Below are 16,407 nucleotides of genomic sequence, written 5' to 3' on the forward strand. Positions count from 1 at the left end.
AACAAACCTCCTAGGATCTCATATTATTATCATAATTGAGGAAACTGAGGCTTTCGGTGTTGAATGAAAGCTGCACCATATCACATAGCCAACATTGTGTGATTTCAGAGTCAGGCTTTGAAACTAGCTCTTAGCCACCCACTATACTAATGGCTCTTTCCCAGTTCACAGGGAAAAAAACCAGGAAGATGGAGAGTTTTCCAAATTTTTAGTCCCCCTGCCCATAGAATTTTTTTTTAACTTTAGTATATGTTACGACTTATTTGCTAATGAATTCTAGCAGGTGACAAAACAAATGAGGAAGTAGCTAATACTAATGAAAAAATCTCAGAATTTTTCTGAGTCTTGAATAGACTTGAATATTTGACATTCTTGAATATTCGACAGCATTTTATGAACACAAACTTGAAGTTTTTATGTAATGCACAATTTAGTAGTACGTTGTTCCTGGTTTGTATGATAATTAAATATGACAGTTTCATGGGTCTTAGGAAAATACCTAGGAAAATGGCTAACGAATCAAATTGAGAATTCCTGGTACAGTAAAAAGGAGAGAGAAATAGAAGCCTGGTTTGTAAAATAGTATTGAGTTTCTGCTTGAAGAATGGATGGATTTAGATCAAGAAAAATGAAAAGGGACAAAAAAAGACAAATACACATAGGCTGGAGGAAGCTTGAATTGTCCTGGAGGCAGCCAGGAAGTCTGTGAAGCATTTGGAAGCTGGAAAGTGATGGGTATAATATACTTAAAAATGTATTGAATAAGGAGCACCTGGGTGGCTCAGTCGGTTAAGGTCCGACTTCAGCTCAGGTCATGATCTCACGGTTTGTGAGTTCGGGCCTCAGTTTGGGCCTTGTGCTGACAGCTCAGAGCCTGGAGCCTGCTTTGGATTCTGTGTCTCCCTCTCTCTCTGTCCCACCTCTGCTTGCTCTCTGTCTCTCAAAAATGAATAAACATTAAAAAAAAAAAAGAATAAACATTAAAAAATGTATCGAATTGGGGCGCCTGGGTGGCGCAGTCGGTTAAGCGTCCGACTTCAGCCAGGTCACGATCTCGCAGTCCGTGAGTTTGAGCCCCGCATCGGGCTCTGGGCTGATGGCTCAGAGCCTGGAGCCTGTTTCTGATTCTGTGTCTCCCTCTCTCTCTGCCCCTCCCCCATTCATGCTCTGTCTCTCTCTGTCCCAAAAATAAAATAAAAAAACGTTGAAAAAAAAAATTAAAAAAAAAATGTATCGAATAAGTTAAAAGCACCATGTCAGTCTGGTAGGTAGAACTTTCATAAAATGTTAGAATTGCTTTGATTAAATATCTTAATTTTTGACAGAATTATTTTGTCAGATCTAATGTGCTGCATTTTGTACCACGTTATATTTCGTATGTAATTATATTCTGAAATTGATGGAAACATTTCTTTTTAATCTAGAAATATTCCCTGGGCTTTTGAAGAAATAAAGAAAGCAAGTGAGTGGGTAAGAAGAACCGAAGGACAATATCCATCTATCTGCCAACGGCTTGAATTGGGTCAAGACTGGGACTCTGCAACTAAGCAGCTATTGGGGATCCAAACCATAGACACCACTTCTCCTCTTCACAGAGTTCTTAATTACAATCAAGGCTGAATCAACTGATGTTGTATTTTAAACATTATTCATGCTTCTATGTGTAAAATAATCAGATATCAATAGATACCTATAATGAAGTTTAATTCAGATTTTATTCAATGTAGCACTCACTTTAAACAGAAACAGAATTGATTATTTTAATGAACTAACAAGTGATGACCAATTACAATATTACAGATTTTTTGTGTTTAAATGCTTAAAGTAATAAGAGATACACCTGGCTAGTCCTGGAGCCTATTTCCTTCTCCCCTTTAAGGAGTCTGGTATAGAATCTGGCCAGCTAGGCTGAGAAAGCTGGGGAGAAACAAGGCCTTTGGCTGATGTCAGTGTTGCTGACATGCCAGCCTGTTTCCAGGCCCTGAGTATCTAGACCTTTGCCCTCGGTATGCATACTCCCTGCATCCTAGTCTGTAGATCTCTTGATACATTTTTTGTCACTCAGAGAAACTAGGTGTCTCATGCAATTCTTTCATGAATCTTGCTTTTGGTATTGCATCTAAAATCCTACAGTCATGTAGATTTCTTCCTATGTTATCTTGTAGAAGTTTTATAAACTTTGCATTTTATGTTATGGTCTATGATCCATTCTGAGTTATTTTTTATGAAGGTTGTAAGGTCTTTCCATCTTCCCCTACACTACCATTTCCAGGCCGTTACCTCTCTACCTTTATGCAAAAACTTTGGTTTCTTTGAGGTTCAGTCTTTGGCTGCCCTCCAACATGTCCTCCTTGCTGTCATTCACCAAATGTTCAGTACCTCAACACATTTACATATGGTTCGGGATTTCCCTTTCTATTGGCAGTCCTGCCTTCATCTTGACTGACTCCCCAAATCCTAATGTATGACCCCTCCTAATTCCCTGGACTCGAACCACAGCTATAATTGAGTCTTGGCAGAACTCTTTGATACCCAACGGATAGCAAGTTAGCTTGTGAGGTGCTACCATGAGGCCTTCTCCCACCTGCCTATCTCTCCAGGAGGCAGACATGAGACCGTTTTTTATCCTCCCAGTCCTGACATAAGACTCAGATACAGCTACAGACTAAAAATCCTTATAGCTGCATCTAGACTTGGCTCCTCAGCATTGATGTGTCCCACAACTCACTTTGCAGTTATCTAGCTCCTTTTCGGGTGTGGGACAAGAACCAAGGGGAGCTGGCATCTTTGACTATCTTCCTCTTGCTGTTTATATAAGTAACAAATCATCTAAATCTAAAGTGGCTTGTTATATCTTTACTGGCTATATCAATCAGATCTTGCCGTTGGCCTTGCTGCTTGACATAATCATAGAAGATAAACTCTTGTTTTATTAGATTAAGGAATAAAAGAATGATACCTGGTAGCAGAGTGTATGAAGGTTAACAGACTTCCTTATGTTGTTAATGAAAACATGTACTTAGTAAAACAAAATTTTGCAATATTTAAAAAAATTTTTTTAATGTTTATTTTTTTTTCAACGTTTATTTATTTTTGGGACAGAGACAGAGCATGAACGGGGGAGGGGCAGAGAGAGAGGGAGACACAGAATTGGAAACAGGCTCCAGGCTCCGAGCCATCAGCCCAGAGCCCGACGCGGGGCTCGAACTCACTGACCGCGAGATCGTGACCTGGCTGAAGTCGGACGCTTAACCGACTGCGCCACCCAGGCGCCCCAAATGTTTATTTATTTTTGAGAGAGAGGAGAGAGAGAGAGAGAGAGAGAGAATGAGCGGGGGAGGGGCTGAGAGAGAGGAAGACACAGAATCCAAAGCGGCCTCCAAGCTCTGAGCTGTCAGCACAGAGCCTGATGCAGGGATCAAACCCATGAACCGTGAGATCATGACCTGAGCTGAAGTCAGAGCTTAACTAAGCCACCCAGGCACCCCTAAAATTTTGCAATATTAATCCAAATTTATTTTTTGCCTTAATTTGGATCTCCCAAAGTGCTCTCTGGATCACCAATTAGCTCTGGGATCCCTCAAATTAGTGAGACCACCTGAACATTTAGATAATTAGTTAATGTTTACATATGGTGACTGCTGTTGAAACTCCTCATTCATTCATTCAATATTTATTGGGTACTCACTCCGTGACAGACCCTGTGCTAGGTGTGGGGGATACAACAGAGAGAAGAATCAGGTATGGCTTCTGCCCCCTGGAGCTTAGACTACAGTGGGAGCAGACAATATAAAAAATCAATCGTCTAATGCATGCACAGTTACATCTGTAGTGAGTGATCAGGGAAGACTTTCTTGAGGAAGTGATAAATGGGAGTGGATATGTCAGGTAAGAGGGAAGAGAAAAGCATTCTAGGCAAAAGGAACAGCATGTACAAAGATCCTGGGGGATGAGCAGGTTAGCCTGACCAGGAGGCAAGTGTGGCTGGAGCAGATAAAGGGAGGGGAGTGGGGTGAGCTGTGGTTGGAGCAAGGTTGGGTCCAGGCCAGGGAGGGCCTTGTCAGCCATGTTGAGAAGTTCTGTCTCTCCAGTCAGGGCTGCAGTTCTCTTTCAACATATTCCTTTTTAAACAAATGTGCTTATCATTGTGTACAATGACTACTTGGAATTGTTTCCTAATGATATAAATATACTGAAGGATTTACTACTTAGGTAAACTTGAATAATCTAAACTTTTTTTTTTTTAATATAATTTATTGTCAAGTTGGCTAACAGCGTATACAGTGTGCCCTTGGTTTTGGGGTAGATTCCTGTGATTCATCGCTTACATACAACACCCAGTGCTCACAATATTAATCCAAATTTCAATCAGTACCCTCCTTGACCTATAACTTTTATTAATAGGAATTCTACATCTGGAAATTCGTCTTACATATGGACGCACACACATGCATATGTTATATACGCATGTACATATTACAGTTGCGGAACAATGTGGAAGAGAGTACATTTCAAAATTATATAAATGGGTGTTTATACATGTATGAGATAAAAATCTGTCGTATTCTAAACTGGTTACATCTGAGGAATAGGAACTTTATTTCTGTTACATACTTTTGAATTAAAAATTTTTTACAGTGAACATAAATTTTTATTTCAAAAATATATAAAAGCAGAAAAATAGTATAATCAATATAAATCCCATCATTTAAGATATTTTGCCAAATTTTTATATATTTAGAACAGTCTTCTCTTGCCTCTTCTTTTGCTATTGACTTGTTGAAGAAACAAGGTCAGTCGTCCTAAAGGATGTCCCACATTCTGGATTTGATTGTTTCCACTTTTTCTTTCCCCATATTTCTTGTAAACTGGAAATTTGATCTAAGGTCCTGAATAGATTAAGGATCAATCTTTTTGTCAACAGGAGCCATATGGTTTGGTTCTTTTACTTTTAGTAATGCTAATATGGATCAGTGGGTTTTCCAATGTGAAGTTGTGTTTCCCCTACAACCAACAAATAATCTGTGAAGAGATACTTTGGCAGCCAGTTCGTCATCAATCTTTCACCTCATGGTTTTGTTGCCTGAATCATTTTCATGAAATATTGTGATCCTCTATCTTTTCTTCTATGCGTATTAACTGAAATTCTGAAAAAATGAGCTTTCTCTCATCAACAGATGTTGTTTACAGTATTTTTCTAAAAACTTATTTTAAAAAAGATATCCAATTATTAGAATTGTTGCGTCTTCCTTTTTAGACTGAGTCTGTGGCAGGCAGAGAGACCGTTAAGAATGAGACGACAGGCCCAAAACACAGTTATCTGTGCCAAGCCCCACATCAGCAAACCAAGAGTCCATACCCAACCTAACTGCAGTCTCAGCCTCTTCTAGGAATATAATCTTAACCAGGAGTCTGGAATTTCCTAGCTGTACTGGTGAGGCAGTCTGATAGACCCAGCCTTCCCCCAAAGGACAGCGAATTTTTCTGAAATAATCCTTTCGTTTATGACTTCATGCCCCACCTCCTTTCTGCCTTGAGAAGCTTGTTTCTTTCTGCATTTCTTCGGATCTCCTTTCTATTTGCCAAATGGAATGCTGCCCCAACGTTGAATAAAACCAATGAGATCTTGCAATACAGTCAGCTATATTTTAATGCCATGCTCGACTGTTTTGTATTCTTAATGCTTAGTAAAGTCCTGGTACACAGGATGCATTTACTAAACTAAACTAATAAATCACTGTGCCCACTCAAAGATCTGATGTGCCTCTCCAAATGGATCCGCTGGACCACAGATTATTCTTTAGTTAACCTCAGAGTTAATTTAAATGAATCTTGTAAATTAAGTCCACCATTCAAAGACACAAAAAATGAAAAGCTTGCTACCATAAAGATTTTATTTGCAATTCAAAGTGAGAAAAATATTTTATCCTTAGGTGGATTATCCTAGCAACTTTGAGGTGGATTATCCTAGCAACTTTGGATGACTATCTTTGTCAATCATTCATAAGGGGGACAAAATACTTTATCACGTCAATGTTTTCAATGGGGAAAAAATCTCTAGAACTTGGAAAACATGTTTTTTGGCCAGTTCCTTAAAACAAATTTTTTTTTTCCGGGGCGCCTGAGTGGCTCAGTCGGTTAAGCGTCCGACTTCGCTCATGATCTCACCGTTCCTGAGTCAAGTCCCTCCCCAGCTCTGTGCTGATAGCTCAGAGCCTGGAGCACGATTTGGATTCTGCGTCTCCCTCGGTCAGCGCCCCCGCCGCTTGCACTCTGTCTCTGGCATTGTCTCAAAAATAAACAAACATTAAAAAAAAATTTTCCTATCTTTAAGCAATACTTAACAAAATACAATACAACTCTGAATTATGTTTGATTGGCTCGTTCACATGCGTTAAACGAATCAAAATTACACAGGCACGAAAGGCCGGGCATCGCGTTCCGGCCCGCTCAGGTCTGGGCGGGAGGGGGCGCTGTTTTTCCTAGGAGGCCCAGGGCTGGGCCCTTGCGCGCTCTGGACGAGGGAGGAGGCCCCACGCGGCGTTCACCCCCCTTAAGCGCCTCAGCTTCTCTTCCAGGGCGAGCTCCCGCGCTCCGGTGTTCCCCGGCCACCCCTTCCCGACCCAGGAAGCACCGGGGAGCCCGCCTCCGCCGCCCGTTCCAGCTCCACGCCGGAGTCCCCCCCTCCCGAGGTACCCCGTCAGCCTCCGTCCTTTCTCCTCACGCGCCCTGACAAGCCCCTCCCCCGAGTCGTTCCCACCCCTCGCGTCAGGGGCTCCCAAACAGCCCTCCGGGACCCCTCGCCTGCGCCAGAGGTGCCCCGCGCGCTCGTCTCTCACGGCCCGAGCCGCCCCGCCCTTCCGCCGGAGCGCCCCTCCGCCCGCCCACCCGCTTCCCGTAGGCTCCGCGGGGCCCCGGCGCGCCCGCCTCCATCTGATTGGCTTAAGCGCGTGTCGCTCCAGGGTCCCGAGCCCGCCATTGGCGGGTTTCCCTCTCAGTCGCGTCACGCTGCCCGAGTGGATTACAGCCGAGTGCGGAGCGCGAGGAACCGCCAGGGTGTGTGTCGCAGCCGCTCGCCTTCGGCGGTTTGCTAGGCTCCTATTATGGCGGCGGCGGCGGCGGTTGCGGAGGAAGCGAGCGTGACCGCAGCTGTTTCAGGTGCCGACAGCAATGGTGAGTCTCCTGAAGTCGAAGGAGAAGGTGTTGGAGCAGTGGGCCAAGAGAAGGACGCAGCCACGAAAGGAGCGGAGGCCGTTGGAGACAGCGAGGAGGACGGGGAGGATGTGTTCGAGGTGGAAAAGATACTGGACATGAAGACGGAGGGGGTACGTGGGCGCCGGGGGAGGCGAGGCTGGGCGTGCAGGGCTTGAAGTGCAGAAGTGGGGAGCGATGGGAGTTCTGTAGAGGGTTGCCGCGCGGAAACGCGAAGCCCTCCCCGAATTCACAAGGTGGAAAAGCTTGTGCAGACACGCGACGTGGGCGGGGGAAAGGAACGTGACATCCAGAGCCGACGCAAGCGCGCGCACGTTGGGAGCCCTGCGGTGACAACCCTGGACGGACTCTTGGGCTGTCTGTGGCGGTGAGGGTACGTTTCAAGAAGTTTGAAAGGGTTGTGTGGCCAGAAGAGAGGAAGCAGGGTAGGCTGCGGTGTGTGAGTATCAAGGGGGCCGACCGTTGGTGAAGGATTTGTCACGGTCATCAGTGTTTAGATAACTGATTGGGGCCACTGCTCAGTGCTGGAAAGGAGTGACGCTGAAATCGTGCCGCTTCTCAGAGTCCGTTGTCCACGCCGTCGTCTCAGTGTTTTCCAAGGCCGTGATCGGTTTTCTGCTTTCAGATCGTTCAGATCTTCTCGTGCTCAGAATCGCGTCCAGGAGGTGGCATTTAAAGGTCTCCAAAGCCTGACCATTATCTTTCCTCTCTTCTTGCATATTATGTGATTGTAGCCACACAGTAATACGTGAAATTCTTCATCACACTTGGCGCTTCCTGTTCTCTTTCTCCTCAGTCTCTCAGGTCTTACTCTCTCTCCCGGAGTCAGTTTGTCTGTGACATCCTTTTTTGACCCTGGTCCCTGCAGAGTGAGGTGCTTCTTCATTTATGCCCTTGTAACACTTTGTTTAGACCTCTGTTTTAGCACTTAAAGCACTAATCTTTATATATGTCTGCCTCTCCTGCTAGGTTTAGGCTCCTTTAATACAGGAAATATGGTTATTATTACTTTTTGTATCAGTGGTACTCAATCCACTGCCTGTCGTGCAGTAAGTGCTTTGTGTATATCACATTATTGAATGAGTGAATGAATCATGGACTGCAGGCTGGGGTGAAGGAGAGAGGGTGGAAGGATGGACAATAAGGAAACTAGTAACTAATTTGTCTCAGTAGGTAAGTGTGAGATGACCAAAGGTCCCATATCGTAGTCGGATCGGTATGTTCTTTTTATTGTCTGTTATTTTCTATTTGTCACGTGCTACTTTGTGTTAATTTTTTTGTCCATTCATTCAGCAAACTTTTTTTTTTAAATCACATATTTTGTGCTAGGTGCAGTGTTAAGTTCTGAGGATATAGAGATGAATTGTAGCTTACACGGTTGCTTACACTGAAAAGTTCTGGCTATTGAGGATAAATAATTGAAGTCTAATGCCATTAATATTATTGTTAGTTGCAATACAGTAAACGTAGGAACTTTGTTTTGTATAGTTTTCCCAAACATATTACAAAAGCGCCTTGATGAGAGTAGAGCCAGTCTTTTTAAAAATTTTTTAATGTTCATTTATTTTGAGAGAGAGAGAGAGAGCATGAACAGGGGAGGAGCAGAGAGAGAGGGAGACACAGACTCTGAAGCAGGCTCCAGGCTCTGAGCTGTCAGCACAGCGCCTGATGCAGGGCTCGAACCCACAAACCACAAGATTATGATCTGAGCTGAAGTTGGATGCTTAACCAACTGAGCCACCCAGATGCCCCAAGAGAATAGAGCCAATCTTAAACTGTTTTTGTATCACCTTCATTTAATACAAGTGCTTGGCACATATAAGATATTTAGAAAAATCTGGGCACCTGGGTGGCTCAATTGGTTAAGCATCCGACTCTTGATTTCAGTTCAGGTTGTCATCTCCTGTTTCCTGAGCCCTGTGTAGGGCTCTGCACTGACAGTGGAGAGCCAGCTCGGGATTCTCTCTCTCCCTCTCTGTCTCTCTGCCCCTCCCCCCCGCCTTAAACCAATTAAATAAACCTTTAAAAAAAAGATATTTAGAAAAATATTTGGTTAAGAGAGTAAAAGCTTTAGAATTAAGGTGATTCACCTATTTGGTATAATATTTTTTAATGTGTTTTAATTCCAATATAGTTAAGTTCATACAGTATTTAATATATCTGGTCCCAAAGAATTGTAGGCACTATACCCAGTCTCATATTCTAGTCAAAAGTGGATGAAACTAAGAAGCTTAAGTGTTTAAGACATTAAGGGTACAAATGGGTGAGATTTCTAGTTTTTAGGGCCTTGTATTTTTAGATGCTCTTGCAAATGAGTGATTTGTAAGATGAAAAGTATTAACTCAGCAGAACAGGACTGTGGCAGTTACTTTAGAAGTACTGCTGAGTGAGCCAGCCAGTTGAAAAACAAAAGGGTCCTGGTAGCAGTTTGTTTGGCCTTCTTATAATCTTGTCGTCTATGGTATTTCTGTTGTTCGTAAGCCACCAGACTGTGCTATCCTGATAGATAGACTAAGACCGTCATTATGATGAGGGTTGGCTTGGAGGAACAGCATCAATGCTAAATTTATATGTAAATTTATTTATTGGCGTTTATAGATTCTTTCAGTTTATTGCTAACTAATTTTTTGTATGTTTTCAGAAGAATTAAATGAATCTGACAAATCTTGGGTTTTACCTTCAATTTTGAATAGGAGTCATTTTTATATAATAAAAAACTGGCATTTTTTTAGTGCCAGTTTATGGGCATTTGATTTGATTTTGTAGTGTATAAGTAAATACTTTAGTTACACAATTTAGTGAATTATCACAAAGCCAACACCTGTGTAACCTCCACCCAAATGAGGAAATATTAGACTGCCATCCCTAAAAACCTCTTTTGAATCCCCTTTTCGATCAGTACCCCCATCCTCACCCAGAATCATTGTCCTGAATTATTATATGATAATAGGTTTCGTGCTTTGCTTTGTAATTTTTCCATCTAAGGATGCATTCCTTGACACTTGAGTGTCCTTTTACCTGTTTTTTTCTTTCTCTCTTTCTTTCTTTCCTTCTTTCTTTCTTTTCATACTTTCTTTTCATTTATTTATTGATTTATCAGTTTATTTATTTATTTTGAGAGAGAGTGTGTCCTGGAGGGGTAGAGAGAGAGAGAGAGAGGGAGAGAGAGAATCCCAAGCAGGTTCTGCACTGTCAGCACGTGGAGCCCAATGCGGTGCTCGAACTCACCAACTGTGAGATCATGACCTGAGCCAAAATCAGTAGTCAGACACTGAACCAACTGAGCCACCCAGGTGCCCCTTTTTCTTTCATTTAAATGGAATTTCACAATATTTATTTTGTGTGTCTGGGTTTTTCCCTCAACAATATCTTTGTGAGATTTAATCCATGTTGTGTAGAGCTGTATTTTATTTCCTTTTCATTGCTGCACATTATTCGGGTGCATGTATATATTACAGCCTATCTTTTCTCCTACTGTTAAGGGGCATTTGGGTTGTTTCCAGGTTTTGGCTGTTACGAATAATGCTTCTGTGATGAACATGTCTCCTGATACATTGTGTACGTGTTTCCCTTGGTTATAAACACTAAATGGAATTGTTCAGACTTAAGGGACACAGGTATCTTCAACGTTCAGTGGAAACTATTTTTGAAAGCGGTTGTACCAATTTACACTATTACTAATGGTTTATGAGATTCCCTTTTGTTTTGCATCCTGTCAGCACTTGATATGGTCAGACTTTTTATTTCTAGCCAGTTCTGATGGGTTCATGACGGTATTTCCTACTTTTAATTTGTATTTTTCTGATCCTACATTAGTAATCAGTGTTGAAATCATTGAGCATCTTTTCATATACTTAATGGAGATTTAGTTATCCTCTTTTATGAAATCTCTTTCTACTGGGTTGTCTGTCTTTATTGATTTGTTGATACGTATTTTGATTCATACCTTTTGTTGGTGATGTGAGCAGATCTCTTTCCCTGCTATCTTTTGATGAACAGTTTATATAGTTAATGTAAGGAAACTTTGTCGTGATGTTGAGTGCTTTTTATGTTTGGTTTGAGAAATCTTTCTCTACCCTAGATATGCTCTATAATTTTTTTTCTAGGTGCTCTTTTGTTTTCCCTTTCAGATTTTATGTTTAACACTTCACTTAGAATTGATTTTGTGCATAGTGTAATGTGGGGGTCATGTTTCATTGAGCAGATCTTTCTTATTTTTCTGTAACAATGCTTTATAGATTTTAGAATCGACTTGCCAATTTCCTTACATAAAAACTTGGGATTTTTATTGGAATTTGCATTGAACCTGTGGATAAATTTAGGATCAGTTTAATTTCTTTCAGTAATGTCTTATAGTTTTCTGTGTTGAGGTCTTAAACATCTTTTATTAAATATATTTTTAGGTAGGGGCACCTGGGTGGCTCAGTCAGTTAAGCATCCAACTTCGGCTCAGGTCATGATCTCGTGGTCGGTGAGTTTGAGCCCCACATCGGGCTCTGTGCTGACAGCTCAGAGCCTGGAACCTGCTTCAGATTCTGTGTCTCCCTCTGGCCCTCCCCTGCTCATGCTCTGTCTCACTCTCTCTCTCAAAAATAAATAAACATTAAAAAAAATTTTTTTAATGTATTTTTAGGTATATTTGATATTTTTGATGCAATAATAGTCTTTTTGAAAATTCCATTGTGTTTGTTGCTCATATACAGAAATACATTTGATTTATGTGTATGTGCCCTCAGTTGGTTAAAGAAATTCCCTTCTATCTCTAGTTACTAAATAATTTTATGAATGGGTGTTGAATTTCATTAAAATTTTTTTTCTGCATCTGTCAAGGTGATCACATAATTTTTCTCTTTTAAGTTTACTTATTTATTTTGAGAAAGAGACTGTGAGCAGGGGAGGGGCAGTGAGAGAGAGAGGGAGAGGGAGAGAATCCCAAGCAGGCTCCATGCTGTCAGTGCAGAGCCCAATGTGGGGCCTGAACCCACAAACTGAGATCATGACCTGAGCCCAAACCATGAGTCAGATGCTTAACCGACTAAGCCACCCAGGCTCCTCTCTAACATCTTGAGGTGGATACATAGCTAACTGTTTTTCAGCCTTTGTTTTTTTTTCAAATTATATGCCTTTAGTGCTATAAATTATCCTCTGATCTTAGTTTAGGTGCAACTCATAAATTATGTTTGTACTATGTTTTCATTCAGGTAAAAATATTTTCCAATAGCTATAACTTGTGTGTAAATACATTGCTTAATTTCTAAACATTTGAGAGTATTACTAATATTCCATGTGCTTAAAAAAATTTTAATTTTAACTGACATATATCTATATATTGTTTCACATTGAATATTTGCTTGATTAATTGGGTTATTTAAAATCTATAATATTGTTGCCAGCAAGCAAGGCAGCCATTACTTAGGAAGTTGAAGCTAGAAATATGGGAAACTAATTTGAGAATAATTTACATGCATGAGCTGTTCTCAGTTTCATATTCCTAATATTATTGATTATTGTAACATTTTTTATGACGTGTTCCTTGTCGACTTCAAAGCAACGCTAAAACAGACTAGATATTTTTACTTCTATTATTAACACATTTGGAATCCATTGAAATGCTTAATTACAGTTGCACTTTTTTTTTTTTTTTAAACATTTCATGCTTATAATACACTGGGACCCATTGGCCTTGAGACTTTATGCACTTTTGGAGGATAGGAGGACTGTCTTCTGCCTTTTTGGTTTGGATCACTGAGTAAGCTAAAAGAAAACTTGGCTACCAAGAAAATAGACTGTTTCTGGCATTTTGAAGATAAATTTATCATGAAATTTAATATATGGCAAAGCCCTGGGCAATATTTGGATCTACAGGATTTCTGTAAAAGAACATATAGTTCATGGATTTAATCTGTTTTCTATACTGTTGTATCTCTAAGACTCAAAGTTCCTAACATATAGTGACTTTCAATAAATATTTGTTCAATGAATGAATGAAACAAAACTGCTGAAATAAAGATCAATAACAGTTATTAACAAATGAAATCTGGAGCTAGAATTGAGATGTGCTACTTAATACTTGAGAATGGTTGTTCATGCACTTACTCTCATTGACCAGGTTGAGCTTAATTGACAGCTAGCACTAAATTTATAACTGTGTTCAATGTAGAAGTAAATGTTTACTAGTTTTTTTTTACTGTTTTTTTTTTTTAGTCATCAGAAAAGTTGTAAGAATTATATATAGCCTCACATATACCTTCGTGCATATCCCCCAGTTGTTAATACTGATTTTGTCTTTTTCCTCTATTTATATACATTTTTTTCTGTCCCATTTGAAGGTAAATAAGGGTTTAAAAGCTACATTGAGTAGCAGATACTACTGTTTCTATGTACACATAAAAATAATGGGGCACAAGCATCGGTCCCTTCATCCTGTTATGTAACTGACCCATTGAACTGTATCAGTTTAGACTTAGTTATTATTTTAAGATTATGAGGCTTATCTTTAAAAGTTAAGTTGCACTTTTTTCCCATTATTTCTTAGTTTTCAATTCTACTGGTTTCCAATCCAAGACCGATGTTGGTCTTTCTACAGGTGGCAGAATGATTGAAAGGCAGTGTAGGTATGTTGAAGGGTAAAAGGAGAGGGACCAGCACTTGGCCTTTGGTTTGGAAAGTTTATTGCCTCGGTGGTTGTGTGAATAACATCAGGCAGGTGTTAAGTGTAAGATAGAATAGTGCTCTGCAGGTCAAGTGGAAAACTATTTCATCTATTCTTGCTTCTCAGTGAGATTGGATATTGAGCAGAAAAGATAAACCAGAAATCTGGAGGAGCAAAAATTTGGAATATATGTGATAAAGACTTTTTTTAATGTTTACCTATTTTTGAGAGAGTGAGCATGAACGGGGGAGGGGGGCAGAAAGAGAAGGAGACAGAGGATCTGAAGCAGGCTCTCCACTGACAGCTGAAACCACAAAGAGTATTCAAACTCACGAACCCGTGAGATCATAACCTGAGCTGAAATCAAGAGTCAGACCCTTACCCAACTGACCCACCCAAGCACCCCAATGTATGATAAAGATTTGCTAGCCATAAAACATTAAAAAGAAAAGTTATTATAAATGAGTGAGAAAATGGGCAAACGACAATAGGTAATTTTTAAGTCTTGTTTATTGTAGTTTCACATACATGTTTCTCTATTTATGTATCTTAAAATTTGCCATCTTAATGTTTTTAAGGGCAAATGCATAGAGACAGAAGAGTCGTTAAGTACATTTGGGTAGATATGCAGCCATCACCACTGTCCATCTTTAGAACTTTTTCATCTTTCCAAATGAAACTGTCCCTATTAAACAATAATTCTCCTCCCCTGAACCCCTGGTATCCACCATTCTACCTTCTGTCTCGGTGAATCTGCTAATTCAGGTCCTTAATGTAAGTGGAATCATGCAATATTTGTCCTTCTGTTTCTGGCTTATTTCACCGACCATAGTATTTTCAGGGTTCATCCATCTTATAGAATGTGTCAGAATTTCCTTCGCTTTTAAGACTGCGTAATGTTTCATTGTATGTGTATACCACATTTTGTTTATCCATTTATCTGTTGAAGGACACTTGGATTATTTCCATTTTTTGGCTGTTGTGAACAGTACACTACTGGACATGGTTGAATGAATACTTGTTTGAATTCCTGTTTTCAGTTCTTTTGGGTGTATATCCAGCAGTGGAATTATCGGGCCGTAAGGTAATTCTGTTTAACTTTTTGAAGAATTGCCAACTGTTTTCCACAGCAGCTGTAACATTTGACATTCCTACCACTAATGTTAGAAGGTTCTAATTTCTCCCCATTCTCACACACATTTGTTTTACATGTTTTTGCTTCTTTTAATATACCCATCTAGTAACTGGTGTGAAATAGTGTCTCATGGGTTTTATTTGCATTTCCCTAAGGACTAATGGTGATAAGCATCTTTTCATATGCTTATTGGCCATTTGTATATCTTGTTTAGAAAAATGTTTGGTCAAGTCCTTTCCCCTTTTTAAGTGGGTTGTTTGCCTTATTTTTCTGTTTCGTTTCTTAGTTTTTTGTTTGTCTTATTTTTGAATTATAGGAATTGTTTACATATTGTGGATATTAATCCTTTTTCAGATGCGACTTGTAAATATTTTCTTCAGTTCTATAGGTTGCCTTTTCACTATGTTGATAATGTCCTTTGATGCACAAAAGTTTTTAATTTTGATGAACTCCTCTCACCTATTTTTGTTTTTGTTTTTGGAGTTAAATTCAAGAATGCATTGTCAAATCCAAGGTCCTGAAGATTTACCCCTATGTTTTCTTCTAAAAATTTTATGGTTTCATTTCTTAAATTTAGGTCTGATTCATTTTGAGTTAATTTTTGTATATGGTATGAGGTAGGGTCCAGCTTCCTTTTTTGGGGGGGAAATCCAGTTGTTTCAGCACAATTTGTTTCCATATTAGACTTGACACCCTTATCAAAAATCAATAGGCCAGGGAGCCTGGGTGGCTCAGTCGGTTGGGCGTCTGACTTTGGCTCAGGTGATGATCTCACCGTCTGTGGGTTTGAGCCCCGCATTGGGCTCTGTGCTGACAGCTCAGAACCTGGAGCCTGCTTCGGATTCTATGTCTCCCTCTCTCTCTCTCTGTCCCTCCCCCGCTCAAGCTCTGTCTCTGTCTCTCTCAAAAATAAATAAACATTAAAAAATTGTTTTTTAGAAATCAATAGGCCGTGGATGTATGGGTTCATTTTTGGATTTTTCTGTGTCTGTCCTGATGCCAGTACCATACTGTTTCGATCGCTGCAGCTTTGTAGTAAGTTTGTAAGTCTTTTACCTTGTTGGTTAAATTTATTCCTAAGTGTTTTATTCTTTTAGGTGCTGTTATAAATGGAATTGTTTTCTTAATTTCCTTTTTGGGAGGAGTTTGGGAAGATGGTGGAGTAGGAGGACCCAGAGCTCACCCCATCCCATATTTACAACTAGATAACGTCTACATCCAAGTTAGTAAACTGGAGAGCAATCTGAAGACTGGTGGAAGAAATTCCACAACTAAATATAGAGAAGAAGCTGCATCTGAAAGGTTAGGAAGGTCAAAAAGGCAGAGAGAGGCTGCCTGCAGGAGAGAGGGAGCTGCATTGCATGGAGAGAGCAGAGAAATGGGCCCTCACACCAGGGACCTCACACGG

The 16,407-nt window shown here is 40.3% G+C and overlaps 2 protein-coding genes across 7 annotated transcripts in view; both read left to right on the forward strand.

The window, feature by feature from the left end:
- PARP4 (poly(ADP-ribose) polymerase family member 4) overlaps positions 1–2,199 on the forward strand; it is a 123,139-nt gene extending 120,940 nt beyond the window's left edge. The window contains 1 exon segment of the mRNA XM_045037170.1: positions 1,425–2,199. Within this exon segment, the coding sequence (XP_044893105.1) occupies positions 1,425–1,620 (196 nt within the window). The 3' untranslated portion in view covers positions 1,621–2,199.
- Positions 2,200–7,010: 4,811 nt separating this feature from the next.
- The window catches only part of MPHOSPH8 (M-phase phosphoprotein 8), a 54,868-nt gene continuing 45,471 nt past the window's right edge, over positions 7,011–16,407 (forward strand). For 3 of the 6 annotated variants that reach the window (XM_045037619.1, XM_045037551.1, XM_045037580.1), the window contains exon 1: positions 7,011–7,325. In XM_045037619.1, the coding sequence (XP_044893554.1) occupies positions 7,104–7,325 (222 nt within the window). In that variant the 5' untranslated portion in view covers positions 7,011–7,103. The remainder of the gene's footprint in view (positions 7,326–16,407) is intronic. The other 3 variants (XM_011282719.4, XR_006585443.1, XM_045037515.1) reach the window with 2 other exon arrangements.

Source organism: Felis catus, chromosome A1 (genome assembly GCF_018350175.1).
Source record: "Felis catus isolate Fca126 chromosome A1, F.catus_Fca126_mat1.0, whole genome shotgun sequence".
NCBI classification, from domain to species: Eukaryota; Metazoa; Chordata; class Mammalia; order Carnivora; family Felidae; genus Felis; species Felis catus.